Raw genomic sequence first — 24,552 nt, forward strand, 5'->3', positions numbered from 1 at the left:
AGAAAAGAAAAGAAAAGAAAAGAAAAGAAAAGAAAAGAAAAGAAAAGAAAAGAAAAGAAAAGAAAAGAAAAGAAGAGGAGGGCAGGGAGAGGGAGAGGCAGAGGCAGAGGGAGAGGGAAAGGGAAAGGGAAAAAAATCTGAAGTCAGCTAGTTCAGCTAGAGATAAGGACTTATCAAAGTATAATGCCAGCCTGGGAACCGTGTCTCCTTGTAGTGGTACAGAGTCCTAACAGATACAGAAAGAGAAATGAACAGCTATGCAAACTACTCACTGGGGAAATCTTGAGGTTTGCTGAGGTGACTATTTCTTGTCAGGGCAAGGACTGAGTTACTCTTCAAGTTCCACAAGCTAAGTCAGTGATTTTGGAACTGGACAGTGAGTAGGATCAAAAGTGAGAATTGGCGTTATTGCCTGTAGGTAGATAATAAGATATGAAACCTGTTTAGTGTGAATTCTTAGACAAGTCAGGAGTTTCATCCAAGCTCATGTGAACATTCAAAACAGGTAATTTCATAAAAGCAAAGAGTGTTGCTAGTGACTACTGCAGGGAAGATTTTTTCAATCTTCGCTCTATGGAGTGATGTGGAGTAGTGTAAGAGTTTGTGCAGGTACTGCCAAATGTGTCCTCAGGCATCATAACTTCTTTTCCACTCTTGCTTTTCTTTCTTTTGAACACCATGTTGTTTCCTCCACTCTGTGCACTGTGACCTTTACGCTGGAAAATCTGGATGGGCCTTAAGGTCCCTTCCAACCTAATCCGTTCCATGACTCCATGATCACTACATATCTTATAGGAGGGTTAAATGCTTATTTGTTTAATAGACTGGAATATCTTTAGTATTGGAGTATATAATATATTTTCCTAAATTTATACGAAAGGGTGGAAAACAAAACATACAAAGACCATCACTTCCTTAAGAATTGCAAGAATTTCTTGTTATCACAGAATCACAGAACAGTTTGGGTTGGAAGAGATCTTAAAGACCATCTGGCTCCAACCTCTCCCTGTGGGCAGGGTCACTTTTTACTACACAGTGTATTCAGTACATTCTAATTGGGTTACAGATACAAGTAGCTACATATCAGTAAACAGCGTGTAGCTGCTGAAGTTTGTATGAACTAATGCTTGCTGAAAGCAAAACTTAAAGTCAGCATAGCTTTGTTACAAGAAACAACATATGGGTGGGGGCTGAGTGTCACTATTGCTTTCTCTTCAAAGAATAATGCTGACAACACCTGAAAGGGTGTCACTCTAAAATGGGTGATACAAGTCCTTCTGTCATATCAAACGTCAGTTGATCAAAGCCAGGTGAAGACCTGACTCTTCTAGACTTCCATCCACTTCCAAAAAACAAAGAGAGGTTAGTTTGTTCAGAATCTGATTGTTTCAAGTGTATGCACTTAGCAAAACTTTTCATTCATATGGAATATATTTCTTTGACAGTTCAATTCTCACCATCCCTCAGAGGTCATTTTGTAGTGTTACTTTATTTACAGAATCCAGAGGAGCTACTTACATTTTGAGCTCATTATGGTACTGGGAGCAACCCTCTCCCTGCCTCCCACCCCTTCTTCTTTTTTTTTTTTTTTTTTTTGTGAAACTAGTTTTTGCTCATGGTGGAAGTTGATGGCTATCAGTGTAAGATCCTGTGTGCCAGAGAAGTAAAACGCACTCTGTTAAGTGAAGACCGGCACTTGGATATCTCTGTTTTTGCATTTTATCTGCAAAGTGTTTCAGTAGTTCACATGAAGGGTTGATTTAGGCAACTGCACGTTCATTACTTGTGCTGATGACACACTTGCATACTCTTGCTCTCAGAAGGACACACAAGAATTTTTTACAGTTCAGCATTCCAGGTCTGTGTTAGCAGAAAAGTATTATGACCAGCAATCAAACTGCAAAGGCATATACTTGAAGCCATAACCATTTTAGCTTGCTAACTCTGTTTATGTTTAAAATGATTATATTGTATTAAGCTATCTGAATCTATCCCTAAGCTCTCTTAACATCTGTTGCAGACCATGCTATTGGCAGTCACTACTGTATTTCAGGAAAATAAGACATCATAGGTGCATTAAAAAAAAAAAAAAAAAGACTAAAAATATGCCATCAGTTTTTCATCACAACTCAACAATTCTTGAAAAAGCACTTTTGCATTCAAGATCCCTCTCATTCATTGACTGGACCCACTTTTCAGTTCAGTTTTCGTGTATTTTACATGACAGGCAAAAACTGATAGGCAAAAACAACTTCAAATTACCTATAAGGTTCACAGTGTGTTATCACTGAATCTCATGCATTGTGCTGTCATAATTTCTATTCTCTGCTTAGAGTTCAGTGCACTGAACTATGCTTGGATGACATGTTACAAATCATTAACAAAAGCTTGTTTTTACAGGTAATTCCAGTGAGAGACCTTTACCATCATCTGCAATGACACACTGTGGGTTTAGCAAATAAATCATTTTCCTCCACATTTTCTGAACAGGAGACAGACGTATTATCAATTATACTTTGAAAGCTATGACTATAATTACACCCCCTTTAAGACCTGATCTGTTCAAGTGAAGAGAACTATCTAAATACAGCAAAATCAAGAAGTTTGTTTATCTTTCTTCATATTCATTGGTCAGTACTGTTAATTGCTTTAGTTGAGCACAGAATCAGTGCTGGAAAGCCTAAAGCTGCTTGTGGTGTCCCAGGTGCAAGTGCATCATCCCTGTGGGAAGAGGGACTGGTATTCCACTGTGTGGAATAAGAGATCCATACAGGAGATTTGTACAGATACTCAGCTTTGAGCATGGTGTAATTATGTTTTCTTCCTCATTCACTGTCTACAAGAACAGGACCCTAAGTAGAATCAAACAGAAGGAACTTACAGTTTTGTTTTGTAGATCACAGGATGGTCCACTGTTACTAAAAACACCAAAGCTCACAGAAGTACAGGTGTCCTATAGCTGTGATCTTCTTAATCACCTTCTTTCAACCTTCTCTTAGGTGCCATCAAGGAGTTCAGTCCTTCCTTCTGTCAACAGAAAGTCATGGAGAGTCTGTCTCCTGTGAAAGAAGGAATGGAAAACTCAGGGAGAACACAGAGAAGTTGGTAGGATATGCAGGAAAAAAATAGAAAGGCGAAAGCCCAGCTTGATTAAAGAGAACAAAAAATATTTTTACTAATGTATTGATGTAGTCTACCTAGATTTTAGCAAAGTTTTTGACAATCTCCCACAGTATTCTACTAGAGAAACTTGGCTTGGACAGTTTGTGACAAGTCTGTGGTTTGGACATATATATTCTTCGTTGAGTAAAGAACTGGCTGGATAGCCAGGCCCAGAAAGCAGTGGTGAATAAGTTAAATCCAGCTAGTGACCGATCACTAGTGGTGTTCCTCAGAGATCAGTACTGAGGCCAGCTCTGTTCAGTGTCTTTATTGATGACCTGGATGAGGGCACTGAGTGCATCTTCAGGAAGTTTGCAAATTACAGAAAGTTGGGAGGAAATGTTGATATGCCTGGGGGTAGGAAGGCCCTACAGAGGGATCTGGACAGGCTGGATAGCTGGGCTAAGGCCAATAGGATGAAGAGCAATGAGAACAAGTGCTGTGTCCTGCACTTCAGCCACAACAACCCCAGGCAATGCTATAGGCTTGGTGCAGTGTGTCTGGAACACTGCGTGGAGGAAAAGGACCCGGGAGTGCTGGTTAACGCTCAGCTAAACACAAGCCAACAGTTAGCCCAGGTGGCCAAGAAGGCCAATGGCATCCTGACTTGTGTTAGAAACAGTGAAGACAGAAGGAGTGTGGAGATGATCATCCCTCTGTAGTGCTGGTGAGGCTGCATCTTGAGTACTGTGTTCAGTTTTGGGCCACTCACTACAAGAAAGACATTCCTGGTCATGTCCAGAGAAGAGCAGCAACAAAGCTGTGAGGGGTGTGGAGCACAAGCCTTAGGAGGAGTGGCTGAAGGACTAGTCTGGAGAAAAGGAGGCACAGGGAAGACTTTATTGTTCACAACTGCCTGAAGGGAGGTTGTGATGAGGTGGGAGTTGGCCTCTTCTCCCATGAAGCTAGCAATAGGGAAGTGTCAGGGGAGATTCAGATTGGCCATTAGGAAAAATTTGAAAGAGTGGTCAGGAGCTGCAATGGGCTGAGCAGTGGTGGAGTCAACATCCCTGAAGGTGCTCAAGAAACATTTACATGTTGTATTAAGAGCCACAGCTTAGTGGGGAAATACTGGTGGTAGGTGGATGATTGGACTGGATGATCTTAGAGGTCTTTTCCAACCTTAATGATTCTGTAACTCTGTGATATGATAACCACTGAGATGACATCTGGGACTTGTAGGCTGATAGAACTATTTCAAATGCAGAAAGGAAACAGAGCCAATAAGCAACTCAGAAATACACAGATATTCAGCAACTAGTGTCAGTTTACACTTGTAATCTCTGCAATAGATATAAGTGAGAACATGTCTGATGGAAAATACTTTCCCTGTTAATTGCAGTGTGATACAAAGTGGTTAAAAAGGAGAAGGATACTGTTGTGGTAATAGAATTTCCAAGCAGAAAAGCAAAACATCTACCTAAAAATCAGCTTTTTTTCAGTCTAATTTTGTTTTTAAACAGACAATTGCCTTTATCAGCTGTTCCCTTGTTCACTGAAGCAAACTCCAGGTCTATATCAGAGGATGTCAGCTTTTGTAGCTTCCTTTGAATTCTGACACGTATGCATTTTGTTATCTAACAGTGTTCTGGTGCAAGACACTTAATGCACTGCTATAACTCTTTCTGGAGTTACTTTAACTAATGAACTTGTTATTCCAACTATTTTCCTGAATCTACTTCACTGTAATATATATTCTTTGTTTTCACTTACATTGACCTTTACTTACAGAATTTAACCAAGTCTCGTAAACAAATCAAATTTGGTTTATATAAGCATTAAGTCAACCTCAATGACCTATTTTTGTTTTAAATTATTCCTCTATAAAAGATGAGTAATTCCACTGAGCTGACATTGTTACGTTGCTATAAAATGAGAATCACAAGAGAAAAATCAGCAGAGACTTACAATCTGCAAGTGGACTTTGAGTTTCCTGCTTGTGACATCCTTCTGTCCCAGCAGCAAAACAGACACTGACATCTTGAGATCTTGTGATAGAATTCACGCTGGATCCATGTTCTGCTTCCATGCTGCATTATCTGCACATGTTGCAAGTCACTGCTGCAGACTTTACCAGAGTATGATTACCAACAGCCTCACAATTCCAAGTCCATTTAGAATTTTTTTTCAGAAGTGTGTGTATTACCAGTCTAGATTGCAGAAATAATGTACATCAGGTAATTACAATGGTAGCTGTCCACTGGCATTTCTATGCCGTGATGCTTTGAGAAGTTTGATATAAACAAAGAAAAAAGAAGGATAGTTATGCTCAATGAGAAGGGAAGAGAGCTCTTATTCCCATCAGTACCATTATTCCCCCCTGCTAAGAAAGAGAGTGAGTAGACACTGGGTGATAATTATAATTACTGTTGAAAATGAAGGCTTCATCAAATTAGAATTAATAACAGCTTCCTGCAGGGAGACTGGGTCTTACTCAACAACTAAGATAACACTTGCAGTGGGAAGTGAAATTAAAATTTTGGACTTATTTCTTTAGAAGCTATGGACAAAGGGCTCCAGGAGCCTGCTGATACAAGAGGGATGGTAAAAGAAACAGAATGGTTGGGTTTTTATGCTGTAAATTTAGCAACTATTAACATCTTCATCCTATTTATAAAAAAATATGGAAATGATAAATTTTCCTTGCAGTAAGGGCAACATGTCAGACAGAAGGTTAAACATATTTAGGGAATCATACACTTCAAAAACAGCCGAATTAGATCCATCTACATTCAGAGCCAGCACTGTAACATTCCTTACCACTTGATGGAGGAACTGTCTTCCTCAATGAATCTCAAGTCAGAACAATGATTTTTGGTAGGGTGGGTGTTATAAAGCAAGATGCTTAGAGGATGCAAGTATAAATGTAGTTAATGCCTCTGTCTTAATAATTGTTTTAATAAATGTCATGCAGTGTAGTAGTAGTATAATAAATGGTAGTTACTAGCACGGTGGCAGTTGCTAACAGAACTGCTGACAGTTGCTCCAGAACTGCTGTTTCTCATCTCTCTGAAAAGCATGTATGAGTATCTCTGTATTCTACCTGGGAGCAAATATACTTTTCATCAGTGACCACTGCACACTTCCATCCCACATTCAATCCCTATCAGACATCTGTCTCTGCTTTCTGCTTTGTGTCCTCGGAGACTGCTGAGTAAAACCTCAGGTCTTGGGCCCCCTTCCTGTTGACCTCAGCACAGCATTTCTGGATGACAGCTCTGTTCCTCACATTCAAGACGCAGCCAGGAGCACAGCGCTCATCTGGGCAGGAGACGGGGTTAGGGCACAGAGCTAAGCAAGTCTCACCACCATGAACTCTGCACGAGCACACTGTATTTGTAGACACTTACTTCTACATAAACATACATAAATGCGTACACCGAAGGAAATAATGCCAATTGCCAAAACAAAGCACGTGAGCAAACCCTTCTCTGAGGAAGGAGGAAGAAAACAGCATGACGTGAATGTTCTCAGCTACCTCCGTGAAGACGGAAAGAAAGACTAACAGCATAACAGGGCTACGTGCTGCTGGCAATAGGCAAAGCCTCACGCATTCCACGCACCCACAGTATTCTGAGGGCTTTAACCCACAACACACGTTGGTGAAGGGGCCCGTTCCCTCCGGTGCCAGGGCAGCTGCTGTAGCCAGGAGCAGCCACGCACCAGGAGCTCCGCGGTGCACACGCGCTGCGTTGCCGCGAGCCATTCCCTACGCAGGACAAAGCACGAGACAAGTCACTGCCAGCTCAGCAGTTTTACAAACGGAGAAGTGCCTCTTCCAGCCGCGGCCACCCGCGTTCCCATAGCACGGCCCAGGGCCCCCCCGCCCGCCGGTACCACTGCTCGGCTCAAACGGGGTGGCCCAGAAGGGTACGGCCCCACGTTCAGAGCCGCTGCACGGAAAACACCTCTCTAGTCTGCGTGACAAATGGTTTCTACTTGCAGTGAGTTAACCGAGAGGAGTTTTGGAAACTTCGGCCGGAGGAGTTTGCTTTGCTTGCAAGGTCGCGCAGAACGAGCTCCCTGAACTTTGCCCCGCGCTGCCCCGCGACGTAAACAAGCGCCCTATAAAGATCGGCGCCGCGGTGCGGCCGCGTCTTTCTGGCAACGTAGAGGGGGGAGCGGAGCGGCCCGGCCCGGCCCGGCCCGGCCCGGGCGCTGCGGGGTGAGGGGAGCGGCGGCTGGAGGGCAGCGGGGAGGTTGGGAGGCGCGGGGGGAACGGAGCTCCCGCCGGTGCGCGGCTGCTGCGGGACGTGGCACGGGGTCCTGCCGGCGTCGTGCGGTGGTTACGGACCCCGGAGCGGCCGGCCGCTTCCCAGTTGTGTGCGGGGCGGTTTCGGAGTACCGTGCCCCGGGTGACTGCGGTAGAACTGCAGGAAAGCAGCACGGGGACAGCTGGAGTTGTCAGCTCTGCCGGCTTTGCAGCGTTTGTCTCTTGTCTGGGAAGATCAGTGTTCTTCATTTATGTATTTATCTTAATAGATTGTGATTTTCATCAGTGTCGTCGTGTGTCAGAACTTGCTGTTTCCGTAACCGTCTGTATTTAATGTCAGATATGAGTGCTGGAACTGCACAGTTCCACAGCCTAGGGTGTGTTGGGAACAATGTTAACATTTTATTTCTCAATAATGAGTTGTCTGAATGTATTAAGCCAAAGTTTTTATGCTGTTGGAGTGAAAGGATAATTACAGAATTTCTTGAATGCTTTGATTCCCGTGAGCGCTAAAGGAACCTGATGTGGGTGATAGGAGCCTGATATGGCAAATCCTGGAACTTGAATTTTCATTTCCTGTTTTTTGCAGGCTTGTTTCTACTGCTTGCCTTAGGATTTTTCTCAATGACATCCGAGTGCTACAAACTGACTTGTAAAAAACTTTGTCTTTTCTTTTGCTTCTTTTTTGTTAATATTATTTTCTGTAATGCTTGCTGCTTTGAACACACTGCACACTGCTGCAGTTTCTGTGTAGTCAATGGTTGGATTTGCACCTAGGTTCTTATGCAGATGTAAGCTAATTCAGCACCACTGTTTTCACTGCAGAAGAAATGCATGTGGTTAGCAGCATTTTAAAAATCCAGCTTTTTTGAACTATTAAAAAAATATTATAGAGGAACTCTGCTACTAAACGAGATAAATATGGTCAGACAGCAAACATAATGGATCAAATATATTCTTGATGTTTTCTTTTTAACTGAACAGAGCCAGTATCCTGCTGTGTTCTGCGTGGGAATTTCAGCATCGGGACTTTGTTCAGGCATTGATCTCATTCTGTTTATTTTCTTTCTTTTCAGATAAGTCCAGCCATGTGGGCAGGACTGGGACTGGCTCTGGTTCTCTGCCTTCTCCCAGGAGGGTGGGCAGAGAGCCAGCTGTGCCAGGAGCCCCCAGAATGGCACATTGGGGAGGAGAGCCCAATGCTGAACTCCAGGGGGTCGGTGGCAGTGGTGGCTCTCCTCCAAGCTAGCTGATACTTGTGCCTGCTGCAGGCTTCCAGGTGAGCACCAGTGTCCTTTCCATCTTTTGCTAAAACACGAATACCACTTCATGAAGCCAACTGAGGATAATATGCACGCTCAACTATGGGTGTACTGAACAAGGAATAGCTTCCTCAGATTACCACTGCCCTAAGTGACCTTGTCCTGCTGACCTGGCCATTTCCCAGCAGTTAAGTAGTATGATAGTAACAGCAGTAGGAAAATAATTTTGAGCTGGCCTAAACATGAATTGCCTGCAGTGCTTATCTTTGGTTCAGTGGTTGTGAAATCACTTTGGCATGAAATTTCATATTGCTAGTTTCACAACTTGAGTAGGATCGCTGTAATAACATGTTTGTTTCACTCCCCAGGCTGCAAAACTTCATGTTACAATAGTCTTAGAAAGTTTTTCAGGGGCTGGGTTTTATATTTTATATCTTATATATTGTATTATATTTATATATTTTATATTTTATATATATATATTTATAAATAGCAGTGGCAAAGTTCTGGCTTTGTGGCTGACTTTCAAAGTGGTTGGATTTGATTCCATGCATTTTTAAAGGGCTGCATACTTTGAAGTTCTAGACTACATCCTGAAAGTGAAAAAATGAAAGTATTTTTATTTCTAGAGCAATCCTGTAGGAATTATGCTGAGGCCAACTAGGTCATGAGGATATTCTGTAGCTGTTCTTTTGACCCAGCTGCCATCCCTTTTATGTGATGTCCTTTTCTGGCTATTGCAGAAAGTAGACAAGTCGAAATGAAAGGGAGAGCTGTTGACCTTGTGCTGTAGGTTTACTTACAACTACCTGATGTATTCACACTGCATTCTTTAACAAACTGTGTGACCCCAAACTCAGCATTTAAGCAAAAACGTTACATAAGTTCTCTTTGTTAGACCATGAAGAGTGTGAAAGAACTGACATGGAAATAACACTGAATTCAGTCTGATTAACAGACGGCTATTTTACTTAGTACTGTGTTCTGGGTACCAGGATAGGAACTGAGGCATGCAGACTTTTGTAGGGTCTGACTTGATGGCAAAGCAGTCATACATTCCTTTATGTTGGAAAAGAACTTCAGCATTTTCAGATGCGGCAGAGCTGATACTTACGGTAAAGAGCAAGAATGTTTTAATACTAGCAGACTGTTGCTTAGAGGGGAAAAAAACTCCCTGTAAGGAAGGCAACATGGAGCACATTAACTTTTGACGAATGTGGCAAATGATTTATTTTCATATTGCAAAGGAGAAAAGCCTCCTATGATTGCCTGCTGATTTTCACATTCCTTTCTAGATTGGAGGACCTGCGAGTGAAGTTAGAGAATGAAGGACTGGTCAATATCTCGTATGTGGTTGTCAACCATCAAAGTCCTCATTCCCAAAAGAAATTTCACCTACTGCAGGAAAGTGTGTCAGACCACATTGCTGTCTACCAACAAGATGATCACCAAGCTGATGTCTGGACTACTTTAAATGGAAACAAAGATGATTTTCTCATCTATGACAGGTTTGTGTTTAAAGGGAAAGACTGGAAGATATTTACATGTATTTAGAGTAATGATGTGTAGATCTTTGTATTAATTCATTAAAATAACTTCACAACAAAGTCATCAAGCTGCACGTGCACTTTTACTGGGAAATGGAAGCTACAAAAGAAAAGTCTGCTTTTGCTTAAGTAAGTTTTGGGATAAGTGCATACAATCTTTGTAAGTAATTATGATGGCTTTTGGACTGTTGAGTTTGATATCATGGTTACGGTCTTTGGTTTTGTTCTCTAACAACTTTGTTATGTCCATGTATTTGAAAGAAGAATCAAGCCTGAAAAGCTGCCTGACTTTTCATCAGAACATTTTGACTGAAATTGCTGAAAGTGTCTAATGAATTAAAAACTTAGAACTATAGAAAAAAATTAGCTTTTTGATAACAGGATTCTAGGACAAGAATCTTTTGGAAGAGACAGTAATGACTGTTTAGTTGGAATACTGAGTTTTTGGTTTTGAAGTGATGAAAATTATTTGAGAACTTGCACTTATAAAATGCCTATCTTGGTTACTATTATGTAATAGACAAAATTACGTATTTTGTAAATTGTATTTTTATGTAAATCGTATTATTATGTAAAAGATAGAACAAAGACTGCTATTTGTACTGATGCATAATGAAATGTAATGAAGAATTAGAGAGTTATTTAGCTTTTTTTTTTTTTTTTTTTCTCAATATGATGAAATTAGGCAAATTAGCTATATTAGTCAGCAAATATACCAATTGGAAAGTTGTTGCTGTATGACAGACAGACTGTATGTAGTCCATGGAGTAGCTGCAAAGCTGCCACCTGGCCCACAGCATTTGAAAGGTTGAAGAGTTCTGCACTGTTGACCCCTTGGATATGTGTACACCTACACTAATTGGTTTGGCAACAGTTGTGCTGTAATCTGTTATGGCTCTAGGAATTTATGTCCTACTCATTACTGGTCCTAGGTATTTATGGCAAATGTTTAAAGGTAGGGCTGAAGGACCTCCTGTTGACATTGCAGATACCTGCTTATCAAAGTGGCGTACAGCTTCCGCATTTATGCCAGCTGCTTTTAGTGTTCCATTTGTACAGTTAAGTACCTACCAGAGTACTGAAGTACAGACATGATGCAGCTTTGTATTCATAAAATCCCCCTCCCAGTGCACACTAAATTGCTCATGTAGATGGTTCATAATGTACATTCCAATCAGAAGTCAAGTTAGGCTGCATTCAGACATTCCTTCTCTCAGACTGGAGATTAGGGAAAGGCTTTTCAGCGGAGGGGTGGTTGGGTACAGAATAGGCTCCCCAGGGCAGTGATCATTACCCAGAGCTGCCAGAATTTAATAATCATTTGGACAGTGTTCTCAGACATAGGGTTTGAAGTTTGAGTGTTCCTGTGTGGAGCCAGCAGTTGGCCTTAATGATCCTTGTTGATCCCTCCTGTCTTGGGATATTCTGTGGTTCTGTGATTCTTTGGATACAAAGTCCATGCAGTGGTTTGTACACCTATGCTAACTGCCCTCCTCATTAGGAGGACAGGTATTGCTATTGTATATCTTTGGCAATCTAAGTGCAGATAAGCAAGAAATTTCTGCCAGCAAAGTGTTTACATCCATTAAGAAAGCAGACTTTGCATGTACTAAAGCAGCTGAGCAGACAGATGTTTGTGAGATGGAGATTGGTTGTTACTGTGAGCTCTTTGGAGAAAAAGAGCTTTTGGCATAAGTAAAATAAGATATACTAAGATGAGATGTTAAATTTTATGTATATGTAACCTTGAAGTTCTTTCTCTCCTAGATGTGGTCGTCTAGTATATCACCTGGGTCTTCCTTATTCCTTCCTGTCTTTCCAATATGTAGAAGAAGCCATTAAGATTGCATACTGTGAGAACAAGTGTGGAAATTGCTCTTACACGGTATTTTCCTGTTTCATTCTTCATATAATGGGAAAAAAAGCCCTGATACTTAAGAATATTTGTTGGCATGATTAATCAAAAAAGACAACTTTGAATGTTAGCATTTCATGGGTTGTGACAGAATATGTAAGCATTTTTTGAAAGTTTATGTAATTTAGAATAGACTGACTGTTTAAATTCCTGCAAAACATTTTCTGAAATCTAGATGTGATCTTGGATGCTAATTCTGTTTGTGGAATTACATACAGTTAGTGAGAATTTAGCTACTTCAGTTTTTCTTTAGTTTCTGGGGAGAGGTAGGCACTTTTTTTTTTTTAATGTGGAGATGAATCTGAGCTGTTTGAGTTACAGTTCCTTTTAGTTTATGTTTAGGAGCACTATACAAAAGTTACTTTAAAAATAGGTGATACAAGGGCATGATTGTTCCACAAAAAAAAGAGGAGCTGTATTTTACATGTAGCTAGACATCAGAACTACTTTCAGGATTGCCATGCAATGCAGATAGGTAGTGAAGAATTTCATCATTATTTTAGCTCCCATCAAATAGCTTTCAGCGTACCACAGGCCTCAGGCAGGTTAGATGTGCAATCCTAAAACAGGAATACTTTTTATTAGCAATTACTTTGATTGTAATTCCCAAAAATTTACATTGCCAGTCCTTTCTAGTTACCAGTGCTGTTGTAAGCACTGGATTCTTTTTTATACGTTCCAGTCATTCTTCAGCACTTTCAGAAACAATCACTTTTTTCTTTTTTTCCCCCTGGGATAGCTTTAAGGGGACAGTGCAAAGTGTTCAAATGCTAAACACCTCACATGCTGTTCTCGAGGTGCAGAGCACCTGTGTACCTTGTTCACTCTTCAGCCTCCAGTGCTTATGCAAATAATCGCAGCTGGAATCACGTGGGCTGATGAGCACAGCTTTTTGGGCACTGAAATTGAACATGAAAAGTATGTGATAGAAAATATTGCTTGCTCTGAATTTCACAGAATTACAGCCAGCCAGGTTATAAAAAATAATAAATTAAGAAGACATTTTAAATGGCCTTTTGCTGACTGTGAGGATTAACCAGGGTAATCTCTGGTATTTTAAATTTTTTTTTTTTTTTAATTTCCTTTTTTATTCTTTTTTTTTTTTTTAATTAAACTTTGGCATTAAGAAACTAAGTATGCGTTGCTGACTGCTTTACCTACCTTTACTGAAGAATCTTCAGAAATCCACAGATAAGCTTATTTGTGTCTCAAGAGCACAACCAAGAAAAGTGACAGTTATGATGGGGACCTGTGGGTTATGGAGAACTGTGGTGCCTCAAAGACAAACTTTGGAAGCAGATGTTTCTTCCCATGTTTTCTTTTATACTTGCATGACCTTTCAGAGGGTGCTGTAAATTCCCTTCCTGGAGCCAACATTTTTGGCTTTCCACTCCCTGCCAACCTCCAGGACAGAGAAATTACAGAAAGATTTTTGGATGGTCTGTGTCTTGACTTTTATGGGAACTAGAATGCTAAATGCTTTATTATCTTCAGGATGGAAATTCAGACTGTAGCTCATACTCTGCAGCACTCCGGTAGTTTATCAAAAATATTTATAAACAAGAATTTCAGATATCTCATCTCACCCAGTATCTCTGGGTACTGCAAAAATATTTAGTTAATTTATATCTTACAGGTAGTTTAATACGATGTTTCTGTTTTGCAGGAACCTGATGTTGATTATGTATGTGAGAACATCACCAAAAAAGAAGATGAGACTCTAGCAGGCATAGAACCTGAACCTGAACCAAGTGGTCAGCATTCACATCATCGCCACCAAGTGCACAAGCACAGACACCACCACCACCATCGTGAGGGTGGTCGTCATTCAAAAAGTCAGAACCATCAGGCTCCTTCTGAATCTCAGAGACGTCACCCTCACAGTGGTCGGCGTCACAGAGTTTTTAACCATAACAGACATGATCAAATAGGTAGCCATGATCAGGTAGAAACTCTTCCTCCAGGAGAAGGTGTGGAAGTTCTTCCACGTGTTACAAAACTATGAAAAAAGGGGAAAACCATCTGTAAAAACCAGTTAACTTGAAACTGGCAGACAGCATCAGACTCAACAACCAATAGCTGATGCTGCCATTGTCGACACCTTTTGTTTGAAGAGCTGGGAAATTCTGTCACTTGACAGTGTCGCGGAGCACTTCCAAATTCGTGCAGGTGACACGGCCAGCTGTTAGCAGAGGACATCACTGAATCCTGACAGTGACGTCTGCTCACTGCTGCCTGAGAGTCAGCAGCAGCAGGAGGAAGTGAAACTAGTGACACCTGACAGTGACAGGAGGAGGCGGGCAATTGAGCATGAAAAACAAACTAAACACTTAAAAAAGGCAGGGGAGTCATTTACTTAATTGCAAGACTGGAAAAGCTATCAGATTAGGTATTTCTATTGCTCCCAAATAAAAATTAGACTAAGATGAAAGGAGTGTAGAGCTAAAATTTTGCAAAGAGCAGTGCTCTTGGAATTCGGCAAGACCGGTCAAACTCCATCAATGAAAATTTCTTGCTATAAAGGAATTGGATTAACCCTGACCCATAGTTTGTTTTTCAGTTGCATTGGAAAGGTGTCTGCTTGGTTGATTAATCTGTCTTTCTTGTTTCTCTTCTAACGTTCTGCTTGCATTTGTGAGGACAGGAGCATAAACTATGACCTAGGGGCTCCTGTTTGATATTTTGCAATCAAGAACAGGAGATAAGCAAAAGAGACATTTTAATTTTTTTTTTTTTTTAATTAAGAGGGGATATATTCAAAAGTTTTTTTTTTCTAAATTAGGTATACAAATTATGTACAAGCACAGCTCATTGCTAAACAGTGGACCAAAATAACTTTTTATCTCAAGTGTAAGATACAACAGTGACTGCATTGTTTTTAATCAACAGATCATATACTTAACTTTTGAGGGTTAAATATAGTACAGGTTTCACTGATGCACACTACTACAGTTTGTCAAATCCCACTGAATCAATAGGTTCATGCCTGAAGTGAGAAGCAATATTAACAACTCTTTGTGCAGATTCAATGCCTCTATCAAGAAAGAGACAGGACAAACTCAGTCTTGGTTTAATACTTTTCTTTGCTTATGAGAGTATGGAATTTGTTATCTGTGTTGATCAGTAAGGCAATATACCACTGACATTTTTGTAATTTCTTTGTATGTAGCTTAACGTTTTCTAATTCTGATTAACCATGCTGAAGTAAAAATGCTTTTGTTCAAAGGATTCCTGGATGAGCAGAGTATTCAAGAAAGGAAAGCAGCTCTGAAAGCATACACCATAATTAATGATGATTGAATAGGAAAATTATTACTCCTATGAAAACGGAATCTTTTTGTGGTGAATGCCGATTAGCAAGAAAATAGTACTGAATATAACCAAAATGCATGCCTTTGGGATATTTGACGAGACATTTCAATAAAAATATTCAGCATTTCTTCGTGTTTTGTTTTTACTCTTAAGTGCTCAGTTTGAAATACGCTGTTTCTTGTATGTTCTACTGGAAAGCTTCATGCTGTTTGCTCAAAACCGCCGCCGTTTCAAGTGCAAATCTTGGCCTTTGTTAAGACGTTGCTCTAAGTCTCTTATGGTGTTTCGGAGGATCTCAATTTCCTTGTTTTTCTCCTCCTGCAGGTGCTGTAGTTTCTGTAAAAATACAAGTAAAAATTCGTAATTATCAGGTGGGATTATGCACCAATACAATATGCTATTGCTAACAAGCAGTATTTTAATTAGAATGTTTTTTTCTCTTGGTATCTTTAATCACAGTGTTAAAAGAAATTATATCCCCTTAAATCCTTTTCCTGTGACATTATGAAGTCCCCAGTCCACAAAGCTACTGATGCATGCAAAATTTGTCATCTGTGTTATTTCTATCTCAAATTTCAAAGTTAACAATTCTGTACTATAACTACTTCACATGTGGTCTTGTGCTGTTATTCATGTCAAGGGTGTTAAACTGGACAATATCAGTACCAACTGCAAAAGGACACGGAATAAGTAATCTAGAGGTGGGAGAGAAGTGTTGAAAGGACAAATTGACTAGATCCTGTAGGTTACAGAACTTCTTTTCCCAAATAAAGTTTTCTTGTAAATGAAACACTAACAGCAAAAAAACCCTGCCATTTAGAATGGGTTGTAACAATACTTGAGTATTATGAGTTATTGGAGCACGTACCCTTCGATAGATACTTTGTGGCAGAACAGAAGCATCTGAATATGATTTTGTTGTTTTGTTCTGAACTCTTGCCAATTTAGCATTGAACTGAAAGAAACAGAAGAGAAAATATTAGCAACACAGTAAGAGGGGGAAAAAAAGTATGTTAAACAATTCAAGAAGAAGTTTCCTTTTTTTTTTTTCTTTAATGGATGTTGTATCTGAAAGTTGTTGCACGATTACCTAGTGTTTAGTGGTAGGACAATGAAATTTATCAGAAATGAACATAGTTACAGATTATATTTCTTAATAATGCTTAAAAATATTAGAAAAAGAAAATAGAACAAATATTCTGATACCACTACATTACACATAAGTATTGCCGAAATACTAGATAAAAAGAACACTATGAAAACAAAAAGTTGAAAGTACTTTGGCAGCACAGTCTCATGTATGCAGGAAGAGAAATGGAAAGGATGCTAAAAGCCTCTTAAGCCTCCCCTCACATATTACAGATATCTCAGCCCAAACACCCTGTTTCTGTTACGGAACAGCTTGTGTCTTACTGAGTATGGGAAAGATTTGAACTATTTCCTTCACTTTTCTGTAGTGAGGACTGAGCTGTGAAATGTGTGTTGAATTCCATGTCTGAAAGCTCTCAGAAGTTTATAGAAAGGAAATACTAAAAAATGAAAATCTTCAAGCATTCAGAGACAATTATAAAATAATATAAATAGAAAACATTGTTTTAATTTCTTTGTAGGTCAAAAATTACCAACACTTTCAAAATAAATTAAAGGAAGACTACAAAGCTCAGCCTCCATATACAGTAGATAGAAGTGTAGATTTCTGAGCAGAAGCTACTTAAATCCCACAGTGAAAGAGAGAGCAATGCCACTTACCCTTCTAAAGATCACTTTTTAACAGGCTTAGGCTCCACCATTATTGTTATGCACTAATTACAGCATTTTTCACTAGTCTTCTAAGTTTCCTCAATGCCTAACTGAGCTTTAATTCAGCAGGAAACATACCTCTATCTGCAGTTTAATTATTTCATTCTGCTTCTCTTCATCTTGAGTTTTCAGCTGTCTAGCTAGCTCTAATATTTCCAGTTCCTTTTTCTCTATCTGTTCCTTATACTCCATCTCTTTTGCTTCAGCTAATATCACAGTAACACCAAATACATTGATTAAATTAATTACATAATATGATTAAATGGAAAAACAAAATAAAACAAAAGCACAGCATTTCCCAGATAGCAGAGATTTCTTCAGCAACAGGTTGGAACCATTTCTGTCAAACAAAAATACCTATCCATCTATCTGGAACCATAGTGAGATTGAGCTTCATTAAAGCAGCATCACTTTCTACAGAGACTTCATTTTGCTTTTCTACAGCTATGTGAATCACTAAAAAAATCCTACTTCTTAAACCTCTGATAGTGATGAAATGTAATCCATACTACAATCAAGTGTTTCCTTTTGCAGCATTATTTATTCGCACCAAGTCCTGCTCTTCTTAGGTATAGCTGAAATACCATCCCAGGAGCCTACCTAAATAAATTTTCAGCAAGTTCAAAGCATTTCTTCAGTTAGTACTCAACCCAAAATTTAACTCCTTCAGATTTTTATGTATGAGCTCCCAGTTTCTGTCATACTTGATTTGGAACTTCTGCTCATACGGTGCTGCTGCAATAATACCTCACTGCCATTGTCTATTTAGTTACGATAAAATTCGTTTTGATAATATCCACTTCTAGCTTTCATGTTTGTTCTGTCAGTACCACACCTGGGCTCTAAGTAAAAACTGTTTTCCAGTCATGTTTCCCTGAGGAAGTGGAACTATTTTTTGCATTTATGCTAATGAAGGACAGCTCTTACAGACTAGGACATGGTATCCAGCTGTATAACATTCAGGCTTCAGAAAACTTACTTTTTTTTCTCATGTTGCAGTTCAACTGTGCTATTTCTAATTTGTGGTCTTCCTCTTTGTTTTGAATTTCAATTGTGAGTTTCTCAATCTGCTCTTTATATTCCTGTGAACATATAAATTCTTCATAAAAACCTTCAGGTGTCTGTGCTTAGAAAGCCTTCTGCAAAGCACATTGTTCATGTCAAAATATACATAAGGATTCAGTTCTTCATAATTCTATAATTCTGTGGTTGTTTTAAGTTGCATCTGTTCAACACTAGAATGTCCAGCTACATCTTACTTAACACAATGAAAATCTACACATAAAAGATGCAGCAGATTTCATCGATGTGTTAAAATAAAATTATAAACTGCTTGTATTAGGAGAAGGGGCAAATGAAGAGGTAGTATGCTTTTCCTCAGTGCAATATTTGGTATGATTCTGCAGTTGGTTAAATAACTACAGTTTTTCTTGTATAAATTTCTGGTTGTAGAATTGTGCAACAAGAAATTGTATGTAAAGTATCTCAGATTGCTAATATTGCTTATACCAAGAATTCCACAACTTTACACTGGCAGCAGTGGAAACATCAGTGGTATTAAAGCTAGTGGCCCAGACACTCAAGTTAGTACTTTGAGCATACTTATTTTAAATTTACATCAATGAGAAATACTCCAGAATTATCAAGTGATTTGCTCTAACTGCCAGTGCAGAGGTGCTTACTCCCAAGATGTCATCAGAACCTTCTGTTGTAGATAGACACGAACTAGAGCAATGCTCAGATGCATTACAAAGGCAGTCTTGACTATTAAAAAATTATGTGTAAAAAGTAGATTTTAAAACTAAATATTGGTAAGAAACGAGCATATCTCAGGTTGAGCCAGAGTTCTCAGCCTTTTAGTTCCTGTAAAACTCTCTCAGACTGTCATTAGAACAACTTTTCTCTTTTTACACAGGATGAACTTTAGGAAAAGTGAAATACTAACGTGATTGGTAGCAAACTCAAGAGTAAAAATGTATAAGAACTGCTTCAACAGATACGTGACTGTTATTATTCCTCCTATTAAAGAATGATCATTCTGACAAACCTGTTCAGAAGCCCTTAATTTATCTTCCAAGACATGAATGTTTGCCTTCAGTCTGTCATTTTCATCTAAAAAACAACAGAAAAGAACAATACACTAAAAAGTAAATGTTGACGCATGGAAGCCTGAAAGAAAATTACTCACATTTTTTTTTAATTGTCTGGACTCTAGAGAGACCTGACATTTTCTGGATGTGATAATCTTAACTTACAGAGATACACAATGCCTGTATAATTTATTTGAAGAAGAAAATTCATTGTATAGTTACATATATATGTATAGTTATATATGGTATATATGTATAGTTATATATGGTATTACTTACACTGAACTGCGTTAAGCAATCTTTAGCAATTGTTTACCTCTGCATTCAAGAAAATCAAATGCAAAGTTGATACAAAGTTGACGTGCTCAAAAAATGAAAGATTATTATCATATCAATAATACTTTCAAGTTAAGAGATGTAACTTTTTAAGTACTTGTTTCTGAAAACCAGAGCTTACTCAATTTGTATGGGCTCCTTTACAGCTTGTTTATAGTGGTAGCAAACATGCAAATTGTAAAGCAGTGTCTCATAAGGAATTTAGGAAAGCAAATAGTGCTTTCTTGATTAGCAAAATTCATTCTGATTATTAAAAACAGCTATTTACTTCCAATTTTTAGAGTTTTATTAACGCTTATGCTAAGGTACCTGGAATGCAGAAAGGGTATATATAGTTAAATATGATAACTAGTCTGCACTATAAAAATATGTTGTTATATGATATGTATAAAAATTAAGTACTTTTACTTTTTAATTAAAATAACAACGAGCAATTATCGAGAATTTATGGACAACAGCCAAATTTCAGCCTCCCTCAGATGAGGATTAAGACTCCAGTTTTACAAAGCACTTCAGCAAAGACTGTGAATAAATGCTTTAAGAAAATACAGTTCAGTGATTGAGTAATACTTTCCCACTTTTTCTTAAGTTTCCTTTGATATGCTGAAATAGATTTTATATCTCACTATTAACTAAAAATCTCGCTAGGACCGGAATTCCGTAATGAGTGGATTCTAGGCAGAGTAACAGTAATAGACATTTACTGAGAACAGAGACCACCAAAATCTGTACAGGATTGATTTTAGATATACTTTGTTTCATTTCTGTCTGGATGCTAGTGAGCTTCTCTCTAAAAAATACAGTGAACAGAAAGAAAAAATTAAAAATCCTGTTCATACAATATTACTGCACAGTACACGTAAGGACATTCTTCTTTTACCTTTTATGTTGCACTGGTTTTCAAGAGTTTGTGTAAGACTCTTTATCACATTCCGTAGAGCAGTACATTCTAGAAGTGAAAAATCCACTGTTTGAAAACATTTTCTTCACCACTTTAATATGGCAATTGAAAAAAAATAATGGGCTTCACATTTAAACAGTGTTTTTATAACATAATAAAAACGCCTGAAAATAATATACATTTCTGAGTAATAGAATTGCAAGCATAATTCTTATTGTCTTTCAAAAATGTTCAACTTGTTTTTTGGGGATAGTGGGAAAAATACAATGCTTTGCTTACTGTAAAGGTGGTTGATAGTCTTTAAGAACTGGAAATCTCTTTCTGCCTGGGAGTTAACCTTATTTAATTCATCACACAACTTCAGAAAAGGACATCTTTTGCAAGAAGATGCAGTAAGTCTTTACTGACCATATATATCTAAACTTCACTTGCACTGTATAAGTCAGCCTGAAGATTCACAGCCTTCTAACAGTAGATCAAGAATTCAGAAAAAGAAAAGAATCTACACACATTTTTGTTCTTAGGTTGGGCTTTTTGGTAACAACTACCTAAATTACCTCATACTTGAGATTCTAATTAGTTAGCGATGTTATTATACCAAGCCTCTGGTTTTCTGGTGGATTTCAGCATAAATAATATCATGAGAGAGGAAAGCCTGCTGTTAGTAGCTAAGCAAACATTTGGTATATATAGGAATTACAGTTTATTTTGGAAAAATCAGTGAACACTTCATAGGGGAGGAGTTAAAAAATGATTGCAAGCCTTAGGTCATTGGATTCAACTATGAGTTTCCAGAGTGGGGAGCAAGCACTGTGATAATCTCCATTAAACTCTGCAATCTGTAAAGGAAAGAAGAGAGGACTGAAGAATTTTTCTTTACAATACTATCAGCAAATAAGTATTTCAATAATGGAAGTTTAAAAGCCAAAATAATTATTTTTCCATATTAAATGAACGTTTTCTGCTGCAAGATTTTACTCCTAAAAACTTACTGAAAATATCTGTCCTTCCAGGTCCTAAATGTTTTATTACTTAATGTTTATTAAATGTCATTAAATGTTTTCTTAGTATTAGCTAGGTCAATATTATTTGGATGTCTTGCAGAATCTGGCTAAATACTAATTTCAAGGCTGCTAAATATGTAAGCTTTATACAGAGTAAGGGTTATAAATTGCCATAAAGTATTGCAAGACATGCAAACTGAAAGTGAACATACTTCAGAATAAGCTTATAGTAGCTGAATTGCACATCCAAGGGTAATAAAATGAACATGAAGAAAATATCTGTTACAGGCTGTGAAAAATGGTTCTTTCTTAAAATGTCAACTGACATTTGTTTTCATGCGTGTGCCCTCTTATTACATGAACGACCATTATTGCTAAAATACTTGTACTTCATTACAGGTACTTTTAAGCTGTTAATGGAGACATCTACTTTTTATCAAATGTTTGTTTGACCTCCACTCTGAAAACCTGTCAGTTTCAAATTCTGTCAAATGCTTGACTTCAGAAAATCCCAGTTTGTACGTGCTCCCTGGAGATCTTTCACTACTCGCTGCTAAGTTTTCAGGACTTGGACAAATAGCCCAAAAACTGAAAAAGACATCTGCCATTGTATCAGGAGCTAACTGCTGCTCTGTAATAACAGCTGATGTCAATCTCTTCACCCGTTAGATGTGGTGGTAGTGAGAGGTGCTTCAGTATTATGAAGAAAAAGCCTGAGACTGCAAAGGTAGATGTGGAAGAAATTGAGATGTAGATGGGAGGGGCAAAACACAGCAGAGCTAGGCACTACTTTCAAGGTAGATGACAGAACTGTGAGTCATGCAGCAGTCAACAATGAAGAGAAGTGCCAGACACCAATTGAAAAGGAACAGAGGTGGTAAGACGACACACTGTGCAACAAAGAAAGGTGGATGAACAGGAAACTCAAGACAAGCTAAAGGCAGGACATAAGAAAGCATGCTTTAAGAACACCAATTCAACCATTCAAGTTCAACCATTCAAGTCAAACTTTCTTAATTCTATTGTATTTGAATTATGATGCTCATTATCATAGTTGGTCTTGAATACACGTGTAGGCATACAACTTCTCCCCAGAACAAGAAGGTGAAGAGAACAAGGAATGGTATCATGATTTGGAAATAAAACACCTCCGCGATCTTGTTTGTTACAGAAAGTGAGAATTTTCTTTTGAATGAGATAAAATGCTTCTGATCAGCAGATTCTAATCCTAAAGTTGTCTGTGGCACTGTTATCCAGTTAAGTCAATATGGTCAGCAGCTTATCATGCCTGCAGGCCTCTTTCCAGGTCAGAAGGCAGCTTTAGTATGCCACTGGCTTTTTTCTGTGTCACAGGACATGCTGCAAACAGTGCGCACATCCATGAGAGCGCAACTCTGCATGCATGTAGAAAGAAGACGTGCTCCTCATTTTACAGATACCCACTCTGAGATTCAAGCTTCCAGGTATTGAAAATGTGTATCTACATATAAATGAAAATTATTTGTATAACTGTAAATAAGTGAAAAAAAAAAAGAAACAGGTATGGTACATTGACAAATTAGACTTCCTATGTTTTAAGGTAAGCATCTAAATTTGGATATTTTGGATACTGATACTTCATTGTAATCCACATCTGAAATAATTTCTGTCACATGTCTGAATGCAAAAACTGCAAAATTTGTAACACAAAAGACTTCAAAGATCCATACCATTTAAACATGCTTTGCAGTTCTTTTTATTTTGTTTACAAATGTGTCTCAAATAACTACCTTGATTAAACATAAACCTAAATCTTTTTAATGGCTGTGCAGATAACAGCTTACTATTATACTATTACTATTTATTTTTAGCTTTTATCTTGATTACAGACTAAACTCAAATTTAACAAGCAGTACAATTTTATTATTTTTTTTTTTCTAGCCACCAAATAAGGATGCCATCATATTCTTGGCAGTAATGAAATTTTCTGCATCAAAACACCAGCAATTTTATGTAATTAAGGTTTGGTTTACTTCTTCACTAACAACATTTTTGCCAAAATTTTTTTTTTTTAATAAGACCAACACAGAATAGTTCTGTGTGTGCATACACGTGCAGCTTGTTGCTATCCTACATATTTATATTCTATAATTTTATTTTTTGTATTTGAAGACCATATGGGCTACCTATAACAGAACATTTTGTTCTCATTAAAAACTTTTCACATTGCTTCTGCTCCTTGTAATTCTAACAGTTAAGCTACAAAACATTCAGACAGGGAGTACTGGGGACACCAAAACTAAGGTTACTTCCTCTTAAACCTTTTCTTTCTGTTTTCATAGTACCACTTCGTTTCTGAAATGGCTTTTAATACCTGCAACAGATAAAGTATGCTAAATAACACTGCTTTTTGTAAGATGAAAGTTTGTTGAAAACAGTAGATCCTGTAATTGAAGTCTACATAAACAAATTCTGAAGTCACGATAGTGAATTATGATTCCAATATTTGGTTTTCTACTCAAACTTTTTGAACTTTAACCTATTCCTCCTTCAAGTCTGCCTTTCACACAGCTGTGTGCCAGCCGTCATTCCCGTGTTCCATTCTTCTAAAAAAGCAGCAGGGGGAGCGCTAAGGGCATAGGAGCAGTGACTGTCAGCTCCTACACCGTGCAGTACATCATTTCAACAGCATTTGTGGAATAATCCTGTGCAAAATTTGAAGCTTTAGGTCACTATGTCTATTTATACTGACAGGTTCTGTTACAATTTTTCATTCCTTTGGAAAAGTAGGCTATATATTTTAGAAAGTCGTGCACAAGTTGTAAATACATCTATGCATTTGAGTAAACAGTTTGACAGCAGATAGTCCAGATAGTCTTACAATGAACCACAGGTATTTAGATGTAAACTACTTTTTTTGTCCAATCCCAAGAATATTTCCTTATCTTTATTATCTTAAAAAAATATGTATAATATATATATATATAATATTATTATATATTATATATAATATTATATTATTAATTAGATT

General features: G+C 38.1%; 2 protein-coding genes and 1 long non-coding RNA gene across 4 annotated transcripts in view; 1 reads left to right on the plus strand and 2 right to left on the minus strand.

The window, feature by feature from the left end:
* LOC122164053 overlaps positions 1 to 7,185 on the minus strand; it is a 10,692-nt gene extending 3,507 nt beyond the window's left edge. For both annotated transcript variants that reach the window (XR_006170119.1, XR_006170120.1), the window contains exons 1-3: positions 5,071 to 7,185; positions 2,882 to 3,059; positions 273 to 412 (exon numbers count right to left, since the gene is read on the minus strand). This is a non-coding gene — a long non-coding RNA (uncharacterized LOC122164053). The remainder of the gene's footprint in view (positions 1 to 272; positions 413 to 2,881; positions 3,060 to 5,070) is intronic.
* A 30-nt stretch (positions 7,186 to 7,215) lies between these two features.
* Positions 7,216 to 15,538, plus strand: LOC122164052 (selenoprotein P). The gene is made up of 5 exons (XM_042825762.1): positions 7,216 to 7,327; positions 8,452 to 8,654; positions 9,933 to 10,145; positions 11,952 to 12,069; positions 13,766 to 15,538. Exons 2-5 carry the CDS (start codon positions 8,464 to 8,466, stop codon positions 14,423 to 14,425), a joined length of 1,182 nt encoding a protein of 393 aa, XP_042681696.1. The 5' UTR covers positions 7,216 to 7,327; positions 8,452 to 8,463; the 3' UTR covers positions 14,426 to 15,538.
* Positions 15,539 to 15,624: 86 nt separating this feature from the next.
* The window catches only part of CCDC152 (coiled-coil domain containing 152), a 15,251-nt gene continuing 6,323 nt past the window's right edge, over positions 15,625 to 24,552 (minus strand). The window contains exons 3-8 of the mRNA XM_042826000.1: positions 20,518 to 20,586; positions 19,259 to 19,323; positions 18,191 to 18,293; positions 17,290 to 17,417; positions 16,250 to 16,366; positions 15,625 to 15,747 (exon numbers count right to left, since the gene is read on the minus strand). Coding sequence (XP_042681934.1) covers positions 15,625 to 15,747; positions 16,250 to 16,366; positions 17,290 to 17,417; positions 18,191 to 18,293; positions 19,259 to 19,323; positions 20,518 to 20,586 — 605 coding nt within the window. The remainder of the gene's footprint in view (positions 15,748 to 16,249; positions 16,367 to 17,289; positions 17,418 to 18,190; positions 18,294 to 19,258; positions 19,324 to 20,517; positions 20,587 to 24,552) is intronic.

The sequence above is a fragment of the Centrocercus urophasianus genome, unplaced genomic scaffold (assembly GCF_019232065.1).
Source record: "Centrocercus urophasianus isolate 14NV4802_14NV808 unplaced genomic scaffold, USGS_Curo_1.0 seq_25, whole genome shotgun sequence".
Taxonomy (NCBI): Eukaryota; Metazoa; Chordata; class Aves; order Galliformes; family Phasianidae; genus Centrocercus; species Centrocercus urophasianus.